The sequence below is a fragment of the Ruditapes philippinarum genome, unplaced genomic scaffold, assembly GCF_026571515.1.
Source record: "Ruditapes philippinarum isolate M1 unplaced genomic scaffold, ASM2657151v2 ctg8426_1_1_1_1, whole genome shotgun sequence".
NCBI classification, from domain to species: Eukaryota; Metazoa; Mollusca; class Bivalvia; order Venerida; family Veneridae; genus Ruditapes; species Ruditapes philippinarum.
In genome coordinates this window covers 17,863-41,377 of record NW_026861039.1, presented here as the reverse complement: position 1 = coordinate 41,377, position 23,515 = coordinate 17,863, and the positions used below count along the sequence as shown (strand labels likewise).

Below are 23,515 nucleotides of genomic sequence, written 5' to 3'. Positions count from 1 at the left end.
CACAACAAAACCAACATATATAGTGCATTTGCGACCAGCATGGATCCATACCAGCCTGCGCATCCGCGCAGTCTGATCAGGATCCATGCTGTTCGCTTACCAACTCTATTACAAGTAGAGAAACTGATAGCGAACAGCATGGATCCTGATTAACCTGCGCGGATGCGCAGGCTGGTCTGGATCCATGCTGGTCGCAAACGCACTATGTTGGTTTTGTCGTGACGCGGCTCATAAATTATATGATTGAGATATTAATGTATAAACCTTGCTTTGTCTATTGCATCATTAGCGTTGTAACAAAATAATTCAACAGTGTATTTCGTCCTTAACATGTTGGAGCTGTGAAGTGGAATTTTCCTTGTTTCGAAATTTCAACAGTCTCATTCGGAGTTACATGGATTTCAGAATTGGTTTCCAAAACTTGAGCTACCAAAGGTTTAACGCCTGGTCAGATTGCATATATGTACACAGACTCGTCTGGTCTAATACTATTGGCTGTAAATCCTCGTGATAGTTTGGTTTATTCCGACACTTTCCGTTAATGTTTCAATTTTTTATAAATATGATTAAGATAAAATACTATATATAGCACCAACATGACCAGGAGTAGTCAAAGAACCACTTTTTAGACAAGCATAAGAACACAGAAAGTCACGTTAGTTACCGACTTCATATGATAAAGTGTTCTACTTAACTTAGAAGAGAAAACAATTTATTCATTGTTAACGTTAACAAAACCTTTTTTCTCTTACAGAAATGTTCCACTACATACAAAAGTATTTCTCTTTGAAATAATGCTTATAGGCGTGACCGCCGGAGTGGCTGCGACTTACTCGGCGATTTCTGATCTGGCTGTTAACAAGTTCACAGTTCCATGCTATGTTGATGCGTATAAAGCCTGTCCTAGGTAGACTAGGAGCACCTTGTATATTTCCTTAGAATGACTGCATTCAAAGTTTTAAGTTAAAAATACTCTGTAAAATATTAAATAGATTTGAAAAGAAGTAATTGCTGACTGTGACAATACAAAACATATAAAATACAATGTACGTTTTGATAAAATTGATTATCTATCACGTATACAGTTAAACCTGTGTTAAGGCCCATATCAAAATAAAGACCATCCTGTAAAACAAACAACTGTCTGACAAACCTTATTAATAAAAATACAACGTGGGGCACTCCCTAATAAAGATCACATTCTATTAACTCTACGCAGGGCCTTTCCTTTGGATGACCGCTATTCACAGGTACATTTATTATATAAATCTTTCTGCGGAATGCATGGGAATTTTTTACCCCTATAGAAACGGTAAAGATACGTAGATTGTGATATAAAACAATAACGTTTTCTCCTTTAAGTAAATACACTTTCATACAAAGACATGTATGTTAGCATCACTTACGTTTTGATGCACTGTGCAGTGCGCTTTTACGCAAACGTATTTTGTTATGTGAATTCAGTGACAATTACCTGTAATATTGTATGATATGTTATTTAAATGAAATCTGTCTGTATAGTAAATACAATGTGACAAAGAAAGTCATTTCTTTTTTTTAGCAAAGGGATATTCTCTATCTACAGCTAGCATGAAGTAGATTTTCAGTGTTGATACAATAAAAAAAGTCTTGATCAACATTACACGAACAATTACGAAGTGTTCCGAATTTCCACGGGAGTGGATTACTAGTTTGATCAATAAATCATATTTCGATAATAGTTCTTATGGCCACACTAAATCAAACCGATTCTGTTATTTTCCTCTATCGTTGCTCATCGCTTACAATATTTCTTCTCTTTTTTTAATATTTCAAATACTGAATGTGTCTCAACTATGGTGTATAAAAAAGGCAATATTTTTTTTAATACTAATTGAAGTCTACCGATGTGCAAGTAAAGGTAACAACATTCATATTAGTGCACTACAAAAAGTGGACACCTGTAAATGTTTATTTTATATAAAGTTTACAACTGTAAAATTCATAAATTATGCATTTGGTTTACACTGAAACGAGCCGGGCACAGGCACCCAAATTTTTCGTTTCTTACTGACTACCAATGGTTGAGCTGTGGCTACTTCCGCTGGAACAAACTTGCACGACAGTCCTGGGCCACATCCACAGTTTCCGTTTGCCTGTTCGAGCGGTCCGCAGTGATCGTGTTCCAGACGGTATCTTTCACAAAACCCTGTGAAATTGACATAATTAGATACAATTTGTATTACTTAAAAATTTCTGATAGACCAAATGATCATGATAATGTTACAATATATTTTTGACGTGTTTGTTTAAAATCCATCTTTTATATAATTTTTATAATTATCTTGTTAACAAACACACTTAAAAGTGAACTTTTAGGTTGGTTATTTTTTTCTATTTCTTTTTGCAATTACCGCAAGTAAAACCAATGAGCAAATCTGCCTTCGTATTTGCCAGAATCATCCAATGAAAGTCATTACTATTTGTATCTGGGTTCTAGAGGTTTGACAACTAAGGTAAACATTCTAAGACATCGTGATGGTGTAGAGCTTCTATGGTATAATATGAAGCATTTTTAGATTACCTTTCTTACAACGTGTATATCACTTTATATTGCAGAGTATATTTAAATTAATATAATCTCATAACAATTATATAATTCATAACAGAACTTTTAATTATAATTCTGCTTTTATATTAATTACTTTCCCTGAACTACTTTACAAACATTTTATATAGATTTTGATTTTTTTTACAGGCGTGTCATAATTTTTATTTTTAAATAAATGTGTATACAAGAAAGTATTAGCTAACTGGTCTCATTATTGCGACTAAAACATACTTATTGTGTGGTGTTATAATCAATAAATGTATTTTGTTTTTCGTTTTACTTGTAAATAAAAAAGTTCTATAAAAATAAAATATCATAATTTTCTTGTAATTTTGTTCATGTTTAGCTCCCCAGAAAACAAAATTATGACAAAATAAAATTGAAATTGGTTATATATATGTTTACCATAAAGCAAAAATTGTGTACGTGTTGAATGTTGTAACATGACCAAGTTGGAAAAAAACAATATTCAACATTGTCCACATTTAAATAGTGTCTTAGTCCATCAATTTTAAATGTATAGGATCGCGAAAAGTATGTATTAGGAAGATGAAGATTACGTTATGTTATTAGTTCCATAAGAAATACATCTGAAGCTCCAATATCTGGCAAGTTAACTAAATATTTTTCTTCAAAACAGCTTTACAAGTTAACCTAAACACTCTTTTCTTATGACAATGAAATGAAAAGTCGGCCGTACAGCAATAAATTGATTAATCTGTTTTCTATCCTGTGGTTCATAAGTTATAAAAAAGAGATGGTAACACAGGCAATACTGCAAAAACTAAAAAAATACATGCGGAAGGCATTACATTGACTCAAATTTAGGATACCGCAGTTCATTATATCGTTAAACAAATACTAGCATTCCTTTGTATTAAATAATAATGCCCACGTAACTCAAAGATCTTTCAATGATTTTATTATGCATCGACTTTCCAATTATAACACAATAATTGACATGTAAGTCAACATGCTTCTGTTGAATAATTTTTTAAACATCAACTAAAGTAACATTTCTTGAGTCAAATCTAAGGCTTTGTAGAATTAAGGTATAAATGTACGGTCTACAATCACCAGAACATGTATTAACATTTTTTAGATAAAACTAAACGGTTCCATGTATGATTTGGACTATGAAGTGTGTATACTCTCACAGTACGTGAATAAACTACTGGTAATCCGAAACGTGACTGGATTATATAATTTTGTCTGAAAATCTATATATCTATGTTTTGGGCACCATTATCTAGATTTTTTTTGAACAAACCATAGCATTATTTTCAAAATGCGAACATAAACTGACCGTTGAAGTTTAAATGTAAAAACAACGACGTTCACGACATAACAAGGCTGTCATTAAGCTATATAGTTATAGGGTAGGGTCAATATCATTTAATGAACAAATATTATAATATACATGTTATATGGTATATGTATCTAAATGACTGTCTTTTACAAGCTTGAACAGGGATATACATGTATAGATCATTAAGCAAGCAGTTATAGTTGGTAGCACAAAATTACCGAACAAGATTTAATGACAGAAAAAATTTGCTCTGGAGTGTGGGTAACATATATCTGCACTCAGTTAACTCACTGTGCATGTATATGTATACGATTTAACTCTGACACATTTTCAACAGAAAGGTCCTCAAACTATGATATAAATAAAGTTTAAAGGTCTATGATTTGGAATAGTTCCAGATGCCTGCAAAGATATATACTTATTTTTTCTGCTTAATAAAACGAGAATTATACATGTACATGTATAAATGTAACGAGTTCCAAGGTTTCAGTCAAAGTCTTCATATGGTATATATAGTCTTCATATATAGTCTTTAAAGTCTTCTTAAGCCGGTGCTAGAGGGCGTGGACGGTAGTTTGCACTTGACAGTACCGTCCATGAACAGACTCAATCAAACCGAGCCTGCAACATTTTCATTTTTGCCTTATTGGGCTTTCTTTAGGGATTCTTATTTCTCTCTATTTCATAAATGATACAGAGTAATTCCTTGACATATAAACACATTGGAAGAAGTACGTAAAAAGCCAACATTTACTTTCAGGCAATTAATCGGGCATTTGACAGGTGTAACAGTTGGCATTTATCAATAAACAGTCGCTGTAAGCATTAAGCAGTTGAAGGTTAGCAGTTGACAGTAGGCAGTTGACAGTAAGCAGTTGACAGTAGGCAGTTGACAGTAAACAGTAGGCTGTCGTTTATGGAATTCCGTATATTTTCGATTGATTACATTATTCTGTTAAATGTAACTACTCGAAACTACTCATGCGGCTAATGTTGACCATAATAATGTATAGTCTTTACATGATGAAGTGTCATACTTTTATTTACACGTTTTAAAATATAGCCAGCACATCTTCAACTGTCAACATTGTCTGTCGGCATGACATTAAACTTAAAATAAAGTGTCATCTAATCTACAATTAAATAGCAATTAAATAACTGTCGTGTGGTCACTCTTAACAATAGGACTATGTACATGCATATTCCTATTTCATATTTTTCCAATCTGATTTATTTATCATGTACCTCTTCTTCCTTCCTTTCTCTCTTCTTCTTGTGTCACTTTTTCTATTGATTTCCTCACCCAGAAATAATTACAACCCTGGTGTTACATAATGTCCCTAAACATGTATATATCCAGGGTGAGGTTCGGTTTTAATTTGTTATCAAATATCCGAGAAGATATTTTTATTTATTTTTTCAAACTCTGGGTTTATTTTCTTTTATATAGAGCAGGAGATATTCACAAAAATCCCGGTCCCGATCTAAATAGCTCAGACTCTTTAAATTATGCCTCTTCAACGATAAACGATATCTTAGAGAGTTTCAAAAACTCCTTAGTTCATTATAATGCCCAGAGTTTCTTCTCAAAGAAAGATATCTTACAAGGAGAACTACAACATTTTGATATAATTTCCGTCACAGAAACATGACTTAACAGCAATAAAGACTCGGAATCGATCTCTTTTGAAACATTTTCTACTCCATTTAGAAAGGACAGAGTTGCTGATAACCATGGTGGCATTTTAGTATACGTTAAAAATAGCATTCCAGCCGTAAGAAGACAAGATCTCGAGATTAGTGGTATTGAATGTATTTGGATAGAGTTAACGATTCATCATTCGAAAGTTCTCGTTGGCACCTTCTATCGCCTTCCAAATTCTCCTGCATAAGTTCTCTCCAATATTGAACGATCAATTGACATTGCCTTTGATACAAGCATTAAGAATATAATAATCACCGGTGATCTCAACTTCGTTATCTTAAAGACAGCATCATCCAAGAAACTACTAGATATAGCCAATCAATACAACATGACACAAATAATAAACGAACCAACGCATTTCACAGAATCATCTTCCTCTCTGATTGACGTTTTCCTTGTTTCTTCTTCGTGTAGTATCCATGGTTCGGGTGTAGGTGATTCATTTCTTGAACAATAACTAAAATATCATTGTCAAGTATATTGCGTACTTAACTGCCAAAAGTCACATGCTAAATCTTTTAAACGTCTTATCTGGAAAAACGATAAATGTGACTTTAATAATATGCGACGTGAAGCGGCTTCATATAACTGGGAATCCATTGAGAGTGACGATATCGATACTTATGCTAGAAATATTACTTAAACCTTGATTACATTATTAAAAAACACATTCCAAACAAAATAGTAACTATAAGACAAACGGACCCTCCTGGGATGCATAATGAAATAAGAAAATATATACAGAAAAGAAAAAGGGCATATGACAGAGCTAAAAAATTAAACGATATAGAACACTGGAACAAATACAAAACATTAAGAAACAAAACAACTCACCTATTTAGAAATGCAAAAACAGATTATTTTAAAAATTATCAGAAAAAATAAAAGGAGACAAAATTTAAATACAACAGATTACTAAAAAATTCTCAAACAATTCATTACACAAACATTAAATAGTAAAATTAAGATTTTGAATGATAATGGCACCATATTGACTTCTGACACTGAAACTGCAAATTTACTTAACCAATTTTTCCAATCATAATTCTCACTTGATGATAAAAAAAGTATTTACCAAACTTTCATGTACATCAAAATGTTAATAAACTTGACACAATAAATGTAACTTATGATGAGGTACGTGATACTCTTAAAACTCTCAATGTTGGTAAAGCATCAGGACCTGATAATATCAACAACAGGATACTGAAGGAATTGTCAGAAGCTCTCTCTGTACCTCTCTGTCATCTTTTCAGAAAATCATTAACAATTTGTAAAGTCCCTCCACAATGGAAGCTTGCCAATGTATGTGCAGTCTACAAGAAAGGTGACCCCTCAATTGTTTTTAATTACAGACCTATATCACTTCTTTGCACGATCAGCAAATCTTTAGAAAAAATTATACATAAGCATATATTCAATTTCTTTGTTGCTAATAACACAATAACTTCATTACAATCTGTGTTTGTTCCCAATGACTCAACAACCAATTAACTTGTTTCTTTATATAATACATTTTGCAAAGCCCTTGATGATGGTAAAGAAGTGAGAGCTGTCTTTTGCGATATTTCAAAAGCCTTTGATCGTGTCTGGCATAAAGGTCTCATTTTCAAGCTTCAGTCTGCTGGAATAAATGGTGGGCTTTTAAATTGGTTTAGTGACTATCTCAGTGATAGAAAACAAAAGGTGGTTCTTCCAGGCGGCTCCTCTCAAACTGTTTTTATTTCAGCCGGAGTTCCTCAAGGGTCCATTCTAGGCCCTCTTCTCTTTTTAATCTATATAAATGACATTGTTCTTGACATAAACTCATATATCAGACTCTTTGCAGACGATACAAGTTTATATATCATTGTTGATAATCCACTTCATGCTGCGGAGACTCTTAATTCTGATATGAAAAAAATTACAGAATGGGCAAATGGTTGGCTTGTAGACTTCAACTCAAGTAAAACGGAATCAGTAATAATCTCTCGTAAAGTAAACAAACCAATTCATCTCCCATTGACAATGAACGGAGTGCAAATAAATGAAGTGACCTCACACAAACATCTTGGAGTTACATTTTCTAATGATGAAAATTGGCATTCACACATACAAAATATGACCAAAAAAGCCTGGCACAGAATTTATATTATGAGATCTTTGAAATTCATTCTTGATCGAAAGTCGCTGGAAACTATATATCTCTCTTTCATTCGGCCCCTTCTGAAATACTCGGATGTTGTTTGGGACAATATAACTCAACAAGATGAATTTGAACTTGAAAAAATCCAACTTGAAGCCTGCAGAATAATAACCGGTACAAAACAAACTAGTTTCTATATCTAATCTTTATGAAGATACTTGCATCCAACCCCTTAAAGTAAGACGCTACAAACACAAACAAATTCTTCTTTACAAATCCGAAAATGTCAGGCTGTTTAAAGAAAAGCAAAGCTGAAATTGATAAATAACTTATATGTCACAAGTAATAAAAAGAAGAAAACTTACAGTAAGTTACTTCTATTCATTCAAGTTACCAATCACCAAATATCGTCTCTTTAATTTTTTGTTTCATTTTTACAGTCTGAAAAATACATTCCTTCCACATGCAAAACTGCTCTTGATGACATTTGGGAATATTTAAGTATCCTACGAGCAATAACTGCCGTATGCTTCATGAAAACTTGAAAAGCATTGGCAGCTTTCAGTCGAAGAATATGTAAACAACCCAGCGTTCGTAAGGCTTCCGAGTTCTCCAATTTCCTATTCACTTTTTTGAATGTTTACACATCTGTCAACACTTATTTATTGTCTGTTACAATCCTCAAATAAGTTTTCTTTCTTTTAAAAATCCAAATGATATCCCTCTGAATCAAACACAATTATTTTCATCCAGTGAAATACACAACTTTAAAAATGGCGGCCGCTTACATTTAACATAGCCAGGTCTAATATAAATTCGCAGTCAGTAACAGAAATATGGATGGATGGGTGGACTATTTCTCCTACTAGAATTGTTTGTTTTTATTATTTAAACAAGCGATCAGACATATTTTTTTAATAAAATGAATACTATCGCCACCATTTAATGTTGATTGTGGAACTTATTTTTCAGCCCATGACTTCTTGTATTTAATGAGAAATTCGACTTTTTTTAGGCTCTAAATGGGGAAAACAGATTTTAATATTTACGTAAATTTTAAGAAATTTCGTTTTAACTTGTTTTTAAGCATAAAATAAAAAGAAAATTTGTTTGTTTGTTGTGTAAGATGTAATTTTATTTCATCTCGTGAACTTTAAAAACAGTTTTCTCACATGTGGCTACGCCACTCGTGAGAATACTGTTTTTAAAGCCCACTCGATGAAATAAAATTTCATCTTACACACAAACAAACAAATATCTTCTATTTATGCCATCATCAATTAAAGACTGGAACAATCTTCCTGTTAATTACAGAAATTCACCATCCATTTCAATTTTCAAAAGAAGACTTAATGAAGATGTCCAAAGTGTGCCTTCTCACTATTATGTAGGTGAGAAAATACCAGATTATACACACAAGACTTAGAACACATTGTAGTTCTCTCAAAGAACATTTCAAAAACATAATAGAAAATCTCCTATGTGAGAATGTGGCGACATAGAAAACACATCTCATTATTTCTTCTCGTGTCCAAGGTACCAAGATGAACGAAATGTCCTCCTTAACAATTTAAGCGAAATAACAATTGTCACACTTAACGTTTTACTCTATTGTGATAATTCAATTGCTGACGATTTAAATGAAGCAATAGTCCTTCATATACGCTCATATTTACACAGAACAAAACGATTTGAAATGTAATAGAAAGTAATTATTTAGACTTATATGAAAAAGAGATTTAGATGCATAATATCTTCTCAAAAGTATATTATAAACTCGTTCCATCAACTCCATAGTATTATAGTGACAATTTCCTGTTGTCTTTCTTTTTCTTTCTCTCAAATCTGTCTCTTACTTCTTACCTTCTATTATCTAACAATTGCAACAATTAACTTACTTTTCCATATCTTTATTTTTCTTTATTTTTTTAAACATGTTTAACAGTTTTATTATTTTTCTTGTTAAGTTAAAACGTGCTTATTTGTGAATTTATGCTATAGAGCTATAGGATTTTCCTTCACTTTTTTATGCTCCCCGAAAAATTTCGGGGGAGCATATAGTCGCCGCCTTGTCCGTCCGTCCGTCTTTCCGAGCAAACATTTTGGATTTAGGGGCTATGTAACAGTAAAGAACAATAGTTTCATTCCGTGATCAAAGGGTTTATGGGCTAGTAGCCCTTAAGAAAACAAAGAAAATAACAAAGAAAATAGCCCCTAAACCCAAAATGTTGGAACGTCCGTCCGTCCGCTTTTCTTGTCCGGGACATAACTTTGAAACAACAAGAGGTATCAACATGAAACTTTGTAAGTAGATAAATTTCATTGAGTAGGTGTGCAGTGCACAAGAACCGTAACTCTGCCTTGCCTAATTTTTTAATTATCCCCCTTTGTTTATTTTACACTTTGAACTTTGTCCGGGACATAACTCTAAAATATAAGGTATCAACATAAAACTTTGTAGGTAGATAGATCTCATTTGGGAGGTGTGCAGTGTACAGAACCGTAACTCTGCCTTGCCTAATTTTTGAATTATCTCCCTTTGTTTATTTTTATACTTTGAACTTTGTACAGGACATAGCTCTAAAACTATAACAGGTATTAACATGAAACTTTGTAGGTAGATAGATCTCATTGAGTAGGTGTGCAGTGCACAAGAACCGTAACTCTGCCTTGCCTATTTTTTAATTACTCCCCTTTGTTTATTTTCACACTTTGAACTTTGTTCAGGACATAACTCTTAAACTATAAGAGGTATCAACATGAAACTTTGTAGGTAGATAGATCTCATAAAGTAGGTTTGCAGTGCACAAGAACTGTAACACTGTCTTGCCTACTTTTGAAGTTATTGCAATTTGTTCACTTTGACACTTTGAACTTTGTCGGGGACATTACTCTAAAATTATAAGAAATATCAACATGAAACTTTGTAGATAGATAGTTATCATTGGGTAGAAGTGCAGTGCTTAAGAATCATTACTCTGCCTTGCCTTATTTTGAAGTTATTGCCCTTTGTGTATCTTTTGTGCGGGACATAACTTTAAAACTATTAGAGATTATCAACATGAAACTTTGTAGGTAGCTAGAAATCATTGGATAGAACTGCAATGCTTAAAGAACCTAAACAAAGCCTGGTCTAATTTTGGAGTTATTGCCCTTTGTTAATTTTTACACTTTGAATTTTACCCGGGACGTAACTCTGAAATCATCAGGAAACTTTATAGATAGATAGATCTCATTAAATAGAAGTGCGGTGCAAAAAAAACATAACTCCGCCTTGGAGTTTTTGCTTTTGTTCATTTTTTATACTTTCCTGTGTCCAGAACCTTCTCGGGGAGAATCACCCGGTTCAACCGGTTCTTGTTTATGTCTATATTTTATTATTAAGGTCGTTTCGATTAGGAAAACCTGAGTTCAAATTGCTAACTTTCTTGTACATGTAAAAAGCATGTTTATAGTGAAAATGTTATGTATATTTAACACAAAATGCATATAATTATTACCATTTTACATACTCTTTGAGAATGTGATTACGGAAAGAGTTTCTAAAAAAGCTTTCCAAGCTTCCTACTCAATCCGTACTATTTATTATTTGTCAATTATCATGTAAATGTAATGCTTATAAATAAAATATTGTTTAAAGATCCACTCTCATTAATGAATTCGTAATTAATGAATCTAGCATACAGTGCAACCTCTCATGGTAAAACCGCTTGGGTAACACATATTTTGGTTGTAACTGAGCTGTTGGTTTAGACAGAATGAAAATTTTTGTGAAGTTCAATTCAAGATTTGAGCATGTACACACTTGTTCAGATGTTAAATGCTGTATAGCAACTGTTGATCCTACCTTGATCTCATTGTTGTCACATTTATCAATACTTTTAATGTTTAGGATTGAGTCCCGCTTGAAATTTCTTGGGACTATAGGGCTGTTGAACTTTTTATTATCTAGCATATACAATTAAAAGGAGCCTGCAATATCCCACTATTCGTTGTGAGTAATATTTGCTCTCGAGATAATTCCCTATCCCGATTTTTGGAAAATGCGTCTACAAATATGGTAGGTGAAGTTATTGATACACCTTGACACTGTTACAATATGAAAGGAACTCCTCGGAAAGATTTGGAACAGTTCGTACACATGCGTAAGAAAAGTTTCAAAAATGATTCAATTAAAATTTCGCGCTTTAGGATGAAACAAATCTACCATACTTAAAATAACGAAACATATTCGAACAATTATTTCCCAACCTTCTTTGGTGGTTCTGCATTTGTCAGTAATGTTTCCGTTTCAGAGAGATCAAGGTGACACACACTACTTTAATTCACTGATACAGTGGCTTTTTTGGGGCAATTAGTATATTTTAGGTGATTTAGTATTTTGTATGGAAGTCAAAGTACTACTTTGTTCACAGTTTACTACTTTTTATGACATATTTTTTTTACATTTAGCTGTATTTTCTTCAGGTAGCAACCACCTTAATGCTCTATAGCCATTATTTAAACGGTATAAAATCATATGCCAGCTTTCTAAAGTAGTTAATATTTATTCACTTCTGATCGATATTTTGCCGTATAATGTTAGATATAATAGAATCTACATGTTATGCTAGTTTATATATAACAAGGTTGATATCCTCTTTTTATTTCCAGATATGTTATAATAATTAAATTCTGGTGTATATTGATAAATTGATAATACTATTCTCATATTAGTTTACGTAAATTTTATAAAAAAAAGTTTATTCGTTATAGAATTGGAGACAAATATTAGAACATGCCCTCTTTATACAATGAAACAATCAATACAATATGTTTTACAAACAACAATTTTGAGAAACTTGCAAAAAAAAAGAAGGAGTTCAGTTCTCGGGGCACGATTACAAAACAATGAAAAAATATAAAAAAAAGTAAAAACATAATTGTCCATCACAATAACTAGAAACCTCGCGAAACTTATTGCATTGACTAAAAGAGGTCTAATAAATGTTGAACTTCAATTTTTGAAAAGACATGAAGCTCCTTTTGTTTTTAATTTTGATAGCTTATATAAACCGCTTAAATATTTAATTTTAATTTTATAATCGAGCTTCTTATTTTTGAATTGAAAATAACAAAAGTAAGGCAAAAATAAATTTACATTCAAGAATTCATTTATTTTAAAGTAAAGATATAATAGAATTTCCGTGTCATAACGCTTCAAATTTTCACAAAGTTCTGAACAGATCTTAACAGAATTTCCTCAAAGGCAGCATTTTTTTTTACCTCACTCAAGTAATTCATTGCACGGGATTCCTTTGCAGCCATTTTACGCTTGCGTAGGACGCTGCTTTTAAAATAGTTTGGCTGATTATTTCCGTTTGCTTCTATTATATTTGCAATCATCTAAAAAAATATTTTTGAATGACGAAAATTATAAGATTGTAACATTAAGATTTTTTAAAGACTTTACTTCTGCGTTGGTAGTGACCTGAATTATCGCTTTAAAGGGAATGAATAAACACCATTGTGTAGAAAATATTTAAAGCGCAGAATATTTTGAGTTTTTTAGTTATTTAAGAACCGATTTCTTATTCAGTCAAATTCACAAATGCTACTCAATGCAGCATGACATGGCACATCGTTCCACTTTTGCCACTTTTCACTGTCGACATGTGTATTGCCAACTACGCTTAAACAATTTTCGTTGCCACCGTCATTATTTGGCTCATTTGTTGCCCAGTTTTTGAAATATTCATCAACTCTGCTCCCATCCTACCAAATGAAAATACGTTCATTTTCAATGACTGTGGCTCCAATCCATATACTTTCTTCAAACGCTGAAATAGAAACATTAACATATTCCTGAATACGAGAAGAATCTATGGGTTTAAACATTAACATAAATATAATACATTTAACAACACGTCATTTATAGCGCATAAAATTAACTAATAAATGATTCAGCTTATTCTTGTAATCTTATGCGATAAAATGTTTAAAAATAAAAAATACTAACCTCCAAGTTTGTCAATGAATTCATTTTCTTCCTGCGACTTTATGTCTAAAAGATGTCCCCCAAGCTCCGAACAATGATTCTAAAATGGATATTGTATATTTGTAACAAATATTTCTTTCGGTAAATGAAACAATATATTTCAAGATATACTTTGCTCAAAGTTGATATTTGAAAATGTTGATGATTGTTACACAGTCTTTTTTTAAAATATAGAATAAACATGTTTTAACTTAACGCAAAGAAGATATATTATGCTTTAAATCCTACACACACTATGAATATGTAGTGTCATTAAAAAACTGGCAATTTTTTTAAAAAAGACCAGCTTTTAAATAAAACATATTCAGTAAGATTGTTAAAGATTTCAATAAATGTTTGCAATTGAAATATCTTTATTGGCCCAAAAAGCCGAAAAATAACAACTAAGGAAAGTCTCTTTTTGTGTTTTATTTTTAATTAACAATATTTATGTTAATAAGGTCTCCAAGATCAATGTTATGGTCATGATCATATGCCCCGTCATAATTTGAATCGTTATATTTCGTTTTGTTTGAATCCGAATCACTTCTCCTTTCACCTTTAATTTTCCTACAACGCAGATCCATAGTTATCAAATCTATCAAAATATAAATGCAACATAAATTGAACTCGAAATAATTTCGTCGACAATACATGCGTAATTCAAAGTTGATGTTTGAATACAATAAAATTATACATGTACATTAATTTATTTTACCTTTGCATCAAACCATGTCTTCTTTTCTGTAACTACCAAGTAAGCTGAAATATATAAATTCACAAAAAGAAACAAATCAGTTAACATGTAATTGAAATAAGATAAATTGATAAGTAAAGAATGTTGCTCTAAATACTAATACTTTTATTACATCTTGCCAGCTGATTTTATGTAATGAATTTAGCTTTGAATTTGAACAGTCCATACAAAGTTAGGATTTCTGTATAAATATACAAAACTTGAGCAACCAACAAATTATATATAGAGACCGGCAAATTTTGCAGGGTTATAAAGACTAGTAAGCGTTGGTGATGAATTTCATTATTTGTTACAGTGTGAAGAAACTTTTGCACTAAGAAAAAGGCATTTAGATCATCAATGCATTGAAAACGTTTAAATATGAAATGTAAACAGATACAAATCATTATGATAAGTACAAACACGTTTTGTTTAAGATATTATTATAAAAAATGATAAAGATAATGATGTAATATGATATATGTCTCAGGAAACGTATAGTGACCATCCCTATATGATATATATCAAATGACTTTTTTACAGCTTTATAGTATTTTGTTATATGCAAATATGATTTCAGGAAAGAATTACACATTTAAAGAAATGTAAGTGTTTTATTTTTTTATTTTGTCAAAAAGTGAATAGTAGTTTATCTTGCATTATAAGATAAAAACGTACGATAGATTACAAAAAAATACGTATTATATATGATTTACAACATAACTTGATTTAATTACTTCCTTTATCAAATACAAATGTCTTGAGTTTTCTCGTGTCACACATCATATAAGACGAAATATTGCTTGCGCTTTGGGATTTATGTTCCTATAATAACATCAACTGGTCGAATATGCCTTTATATATAATATTTATCTTGTACTATTCTCTGTACATACATTTAAAGTGGTAAATTTGTTGGAAGTTGTCGTTTAAAGCTATATATATTATAAATCTATTAAAATATGTTATATTATATTTTATAATGATAGAGGTATGCGAATTAAAAACCTCAATATATATAACTAATACATATAAATGAACAGAAAAATGTCACATAAATTTGAATCCAGCAATATGTACAGTAGATTGAGTAAATGATATATATTCAAGATCAAATAACAATGTAAATATTGGTCAAATATATATCGTGTGTTAAATAAATTGTCTTAAATTCTGTTTTTACCAACATGCAGGGGCTGTAGATATTACTAGATAAATATTTCAGATCAAGTAAGTTTATAAAAATTGGTTAGGTATATAGTATGTATTAAATAAATTGTCAAAACGTCTGTTTTAACTAACATATAAGGGTGGTCGCTATGTCGTATGTTAAAGCGCAAGATATAGGTATTCGTTAAAATATATGCCTCTATGAATAATTATCCAAATATGTTATAGCTCATATTATTATGTTATTCATGAATTAAGTATTAAAAAAATTGTAAACTCTATATTGGTGGGTAGTGTAATCGGTTCGTTCAACGTTTTTTTTGCCTAAAAGTTTCCCAACTTTACAAGAGATGTTAAACATCTTTTAATTTATGAAATTCATTTAGATTATTTTTAATTGCGTAATGTCCATCTGTGTTATTTGTAGTTTTTTTTTATTTAATGTTAAAGTAATAGAATTAAAATAACAAGTTACATCGACGTCTAAAGAAGGTTGTGCCGATGAGTGCTGGAGCGTCGTCTCTGGATAAGTACTTGTTTTTGCACCCAATACACCGGGAACTTTCCTGATGACGGAAAACACTAAAACATCTTTTGAAATCAGCACATGTTGCCAAACATTGTGATGAACTCATCTTATCTTTGAAATATAACGCATGCTCCTCTGTACAGGTAAATCCACTAAGATCAGATTCTTTTGTGAACATGAATTTACTGTTATTTTCACTGAGGGTGATGACAAACGACACACCTATTACGAAATAATACAAACACTTACGAAATTGATTTTTCTGCATTATTAGTAAATAACTATGTTGCTATCTATTAAAACAATATATTGTGTGAAAAAGATGTTTAATAAATTTTCAAATGCTTACTATCCAAGAACCTGTTGAATTTAAAATTGGCTAACTAAAGCTTCTCCCTTTATAATTAAACTTAAATCAATAAAATGATGAAGACCGGTTTTTGCTTATTAATTTTTCAACAGAAATTAATCTCATTTCTTGCCTGATAATTATGTATCACTATATGGTATTTTATTGTAAAATGTATGTGCAAATATAACAATCACAATGAATATTGTTAAATTCTGTTATGAATTCTTTCCATAACTGTGATTTGCCTGTTAAGAATGATTCTGATATTGGCAATTGCCTATTTTTGAAGCGCGTTTTCAACAAGAAAAACTACACAGGTTTTACAGTATTTAAATGCGGAAAATAAAATACAAGAAAATACAGAATAATTCAGACACGTTACTAACAATCTAGTATCGTAAACTCATTTGAGATTCTTTCGGTAGCAGATTGCAACACTGTCACAATCATATCACTAAACTTCAAATAAGGATGAGATGGTAGGAGCTAGAGTCAATTATCGTCCACATTGTTACATAACCACCGTGGGACGAATAGAAACGTGCAATAGGATGTAAATAAACAATAACAAAATATAAATAAACATAAATATCCGAATAAAATATCGTATTGATAACCGTAGCAATTAAACTTCCCTTTGATGAGCTATCTTAACTGTAATTATGCTAATCATTGAAATGAAAATCCTTATTTAAATAACCATTTAAATAATCATTGTTATGAGCTGCTGCGCTCAATAATTTATATTGGAGAAGAACTTTAGAATTTGATTAATCATTTTTCATCCAAATTTAAACATTCTTAGACTATTCTTCAGAATATTCAAATTTTCATTGTATTGCAATAAAACTTATATTTTGAATAATAGAATATACTGTATAAAATATATCATTTGCTTGAAGGACATATTTCATGATGAACCTCCTCTTGCCCATTACACCTCTCGTTTCCGCACTATATCAACTTAATGTTTCGGGAAATATTTATTACAGCAGGCTATAGTAAACGGATAACTGTTTAAAGGCTTTTATTTTATGCTTTTCAGTGTATTACTGATTTCACACTTTTCAAAGATGAGACTTCTTTTTTAAGATTGTCCCCATGTGGTACCTCAATTTTATTTTTGCTTACAATTCTGACAATGTCAGGCTGTTTAAAAAAAGCAATGCTGAAATTGATAAATACCTTAAATGTGAAAAGTAATAATAAGAAGAAAACTTATTTCTATTCATCCCAAATCCAGTCACCAAATTTCGTCTCTAATTTTTTGTTTGTTTCATTTTTACAGTCTGAAAAATACATTCCTTCCTCATGCCAATCTGCTCTTAATGTCATTTTGGTATATTAAAGTATCCTACGAGCAATAACTGCCGTATGCTTTATGAAAACTTGAAAAGCAATGACAGCCATCAGCCCGAAGAATAAATAAACAACTCAGCGTTCCTTAGCCAGCCTTTGAAGTTTTCCATTTTCCTTGCTGCTTTTTGAATGTTTTTGTCTATTACAATCTTCAAATAAGTTTTCTTTCTATTAAAAAAGTGTATGACTAACAAATCCAAATGATATCCCTCTGAATTGAACACAATTATTTTCCTCCCGTGAAATACACTTTAAAAAATGGCTGCCGCTTACATTAACAAACCAGGTCTAATATAAATTCGCAGTAAGTAACAGAAATATGGATGGATGGTTGGACTATTCTCCTACAAGAATTGTTTGTTTTTATTTAAAAAACAAGCGATCATTCATATTTTTGTTAATAAAATGGAAAATTTCACCGTCATTTAACGTTAACTGTCGAACTTTTTTTCTGCTCAAGACTTCTTGTATTTAATGAAAAATTCCGACTAAATGGGGCTCTCAGTGGGGAAAACAGATTTTAATATTGACGTTAACATTATAGAAATCTCGTAAACTTTAAAAACAGTATTATCACGAGTGGCTACGCGACTCGTGACAATACTGTTTTTAAAGCCCTCTCGATGAAATAAAATTTCATCTTACACACAAACAAACAAATATCCTCTATATCATATTTGCAAATACGCTAACATGTTTTTAAAAGAAAAAAATGAAAGAAATGGCTACTGAGACGAAATATATACATTGCACGTTCGTTATTTTAAAAATCTTAAAGTCATGAATTTTTTATCAGTCTGTTGCAAGACGGTTTGGTTGATACTGTAAAATACATTTTGTACAGTTAAGGATCTTAAAATTACTTTATTGATAGAATAAGGTTTTGATTTTGCATTTTTCGTAACTATTAGTATTTCTTTGAGATTAATCGATATCCTTATCTTTTTTGATTTTCTGACGAAAACATAATAAAAAATTACCGATACTCACGCCATCATCTTGACTGCATACGAGAAACAAAATAATAGACGAAAAGTTTCTTGTAAAATGTGGAAAAAAAAGAATCAGAGAGATGTCATTTTTATCGGTAATTCAAGATAGACTTAATGTACACTCATTCGGTAACGTAAAATCTGATTATTTTACCATCAAGATGGCGGAAAGGGCCCATACATCTCGCGCAAGGGATTGTGGATTTGAACGGGGAAAATTTATATTTGATTTTCTTTCTTAGATATAGGTCGTCAATGTAATTTAAGGTGAGCCATGGCCTAGTGGTTAAGGTGTCTGCCTCTCAACCCAGAGACCATAGGTTCGAGCTCTACTCGGGTTCACGACCACGTTCATTTATATGACACCAGTACTGGTTGGTTCCAGGAAGAGGACTCGAAAGTGATTAATATAAGTTGCAAGAACTTGTTTCTCAATCGAGCTTAATAAATATGTTTAAAGCAATGTAATGTCCATTTGTCAAACACATTTTTTTTTCTCTTAAGTTAATGTTATTGTAAATATACGGTATATATATATTCAGAAAAGCCGTGATCTTTGTAAACATTGGGAACCTGACATAGATGTCAAAAGTTTTTTTTATGAATTATGTTAAGTATATCTTATTATCTTTTCTAATAATAATGATAATTAAATACATGAACATAAACTTAAATAAGCTTAACTGCGAATTAACAAAAACTGATTTTTCTGTTTAGGCATGTACAATGATTCCTTGATAAACATTGTGATTTCCAAATTTGATGTAAAACTTTGTTGATATATGGATCTAAATTATTTAGTTTAAATCAATATACCGGTTAAAACGTACGGCATAATCAAATGATTTATCTTTTTTTGCCTTTAATTACAACAAGTATCAACACCATTAAATATTATTACTTTATTTATATATCAAATATGTTCCAGGATCTCCTTTCATAAGAGTATTCTTTTGGGACCCGTTGATATTCAAGAACAAGGCTCGAGTAATCATTTTTCAATTAAACAAATGGACCCAAGCAAGTAAACATGGTATGTTTCATTTAATTTGACATAAAACGCAATGAATAATTTATTATTAATAAAACACATTATCCATTTTCCAACGTTTACATGATGTATGCACCTGTGTCTATTGTCTGGAAAAAAAACACACAAAAAAAACATGAAACGTTTTGGAAAATTTGAGATCCGTAAGCAATATATTTTAATCATCACTTAGAATATATATTAACTTATTAATTTAAATTGGCGAAATATACAAGCAGTTTTCACTTTGCATATGTCATAAAATCATAAACATATGGTGGCCGATTTGGTACACTTTGCGCGTTGCTTTGTCGATAGCGACAACACAACCTATATTGTTATCGCCTTTTTGTCTTGTCGTCTTGCTCAAGCGAAACACACCAAACGGCGCGTTGTCGCACTGTCGTCTTGTCGTCCTGTCTCTAGAGAAGCATGCCAAACAGCGCGTTGTCATGCGGCTCGTTGTCGCGATGTCGCCCTTTCGCTTGGTTTATCAGCCAATCCTTTGAGCCGAGCGACAATGTGACATCGCGACAACTAGCCACACGACAACGCACCGTTTTGCATGCATCGTTAGCGACAGGACGACATGACGAAAATCCGACAACGCGCCGTTTAGCGCTTTATCGTTCTGTCGCTAGCGACAACTCGACACAAAAAGCGCTCCAAATCAGCCACCATAGTATTGAGTGTCATTTGTTTCACTTTATGCAGATAAATTTCGTAAAAATGTCAATTGGGTATTGATTTCATCATATACCCTAACAAAAGCACAAGTGCGTTGATATATGGTCAAATTAGGTTGGACTGTTTACGGTATTTTATGGGTTTTTTTTGTGTGAGTGTTTTTTTAAATTTATTGAACAAAAGTAATATCATACTGGATAGAGGCTTGTAAAATATTATAGTTTTCAACTCATTCAATAAATGCAGTATTGACGCAGTAGTCTTTCAATAATCTCTGTTAAATATTTAAAAGTTTTTAATCATTCTTGATGAAAGATATGAATTAGATCTACTATAAACTTGTACGTTTACACAAATGTGCGACAACGAATTTCCAAAGCAAATGCAGAAAGTAAATCGAATTCATTGATAGCAATAAAAACAAACATTAAAAGATGATTGGGTCTGTTTATAAAAGATAACAAGTCAAGTCAAGTCAAATAATTTATTGGCAAAAAATATATACATGTTCATCGCCAAGTAACATTTTGGCGGTACAATACAAAGTACAGAAAAGTAAGGTAAATACATTATAAATTATACATATACATAATTATTTATCAGCGTACATTATTTCAAACAAATGAGTTAAGTAGATTCATTTCTTAGTTGCATTGCTGAATAAACAAATTTTGCTAAGTTAACAATTGCATTTTTGTTCGTACATTTCATTATTGATATGAATTTATTTAAATTAGGCCATGAGCAATAATATCTAGGTAAACATGTTTTCCATAAATTGTTATAATATGGGCATACTAATAAGAAGTGATATTCAGTTTCAATTTGTTTCATATTGCATTTTGTACAGAGGCGTTGGTTTCTTTCAATATTTCTATGTCTACCCTCTTCAATAGCTAATTTGTGCGAAGAGCACCTAAACCTTGTGAGCATTTAACGATGTTTTACATCATTAATACAACTTAAATATTTCTCTTGGGTAAATTCAATTTTAAACAAATTATAACTTTCTAACTTTGAGAAAGTATTTAGTTCAGCACACCATTGCTGTAGCTGCTGATCATAAAGTTTTTGTATAATAGTATTAACATGCACAAGTGAAATATTATCATTATTCCATAGATATGAAAAACGATAATGTAACACCAAGATAGGTGAATGACTTAACAACGCTAAGTGGCTCATTATTGTAATATACTTCTACATCTTCATTTCTATTTCCAGATTTAAAAACCATAGCAACCGTTTTATCTTCATTCACCACAATACCCCACTTAGTACAATATGTATGAAGTTAATTAAGGAGGCATTGCAATCCTTCCTTAGAATAAGAGAATAAAACTGGATCGTCCGCAAAAAATAGTAAAATTTTTGTATATTATCTAATGAAAATGTATCAACATTATCTATTTGTAAATTTTCGTGCATATTATTCACGAAGAAAATAAATAACAATGGTGAGAGTGGTTCCCCTTGTTTTAAGCCCATATAACTATTCATCTGTCAGGCAGCCTTTGCTCTTACACAAGATTTCACACAATTATACATACTTCTTTTTTTTTTTTTTTTTTTTTTTTTAATGCGTTTATTTAAGGTCGCCGCCGGAAAGCCCATATGGGCGACCGTACACTCAAGTCGGGCCATCCTAGAGCGTCCCGCCGAGATTTTTTCGTCGATTTTTTCCAGCTTTATTGGTGGAGGAAGACCCCAGGTGCCCCTCCGGGCATTATTTCAGGCACGAGCCGGCACCTGGGTAGAACCACCGACCTTCCGTAAGCCAGCTGGATGGCTTCCTCACATGAAAGATTTCGACCCGAGTGAGGATCGAACCTACAGCGGTGAGGGACCTGTGATCTCAAGTCAGCGACCTTAACCACTCGGCCACGGAGGCCCCTATATACATACTTCGTAACATTGTTACAACTTTATATGATACACCAGATTCAATCAATTTAAACCTTATTCCATTTCTGTATAACATATCAAAATATTTTTTGAAATCAATAAATGATGCATATACCCTTTTCTTTTTGTGACGTATTATCTTATTAATAATTGAACATAAAACAAAAATGCAATCAGTAGTACTTTTATCTTTCAATATTTTCATTACTTTCGGCCAATTTACGTAATCTCATGTCTAACAATATTGAGAAAAGTTTAGAAAATATACTAGTAAGGGTGATACCCCTGTTATTATTCACATCATTTAGATTACCCTTTTTGGGCACTGGTACAATAATACATAACATAACATAACATAACATAACATAACATAACATAACATATTCTTTATTTGGCATAAAACGACAATATACATTTATAGCCAATACAGTCAACAATCATGTAATGTAAGAACATGATATACAATATAAATACCTTAATGTTTTACAGAGAAAGTTCTTGTTGCTACAAAATTTGAATAAATTTAAGTTCCTGTTATCTTACAATAGAAGTACATCATTGATAATATAAAGACCTTGACAAAGTTGAAATGTTGTATTTGGTGCTACAAAACTTGAATAAATTTAAGATGCTAACTGTTGTCATTTCTTTCTTAAAATGGAAAATACAAAAATTTGACAAGATACTAACTGTTGTCAGTTTTTTCTTAAGATGAAAAATACAAAAACAATTGACAACTGAATAAATTTAACCTACTAATTGTTGTCAACTCTTTCTTTAAATGAGAAATACGAAATATTTGACAAGTAAAGTAATAACTGTTGTCCTTTTTTTCATGTGAAAAATACAAAAAAATATATATGACAAAGACAAAAATATACTAAATGTTGTCAGTTCTTTCTTTAAATGAAAAATACAAAAATTTTGACAGGTTATTCAACATTTGGGTATTTGTTGTAGACATTAGTTTTTCAAATTTATGAATTGATGGCCAACGACAATAGTATGGT

At 31.4% G+C, this 23,515-nt stretch overlaps 1 protein-coding gene across 1 annotated transcript in view; it reads left to right on the top strand.

The window, feature by feature from the left end:
- Nucleotides 1–6,893: 6,893 nt before the first annotated feature.
- Nucleotides 6,894–23,515, top strand: part of LOC132714325 (uncharacterized) — a gene marked incomplete at its 3' end in the record, with an annotated part of 34,479 nt that continues 17,857 nt past the window's right edge. Inside the window, exons 1-2 of the mRNA XM_060697167.1 lie at nucleotides 6,894–6,909; nucleotides 7,433–7,563. Of these exons, the coding sequence (XP_060553150.1) occupies nucleotides 6,894–6,909; nucleotides 7,433–7,563 (147 nt within the window). The remainder of the gene's footprint in view (nucleotides 6,910–7,432; nucleotides 7,564–23,515) is intronic.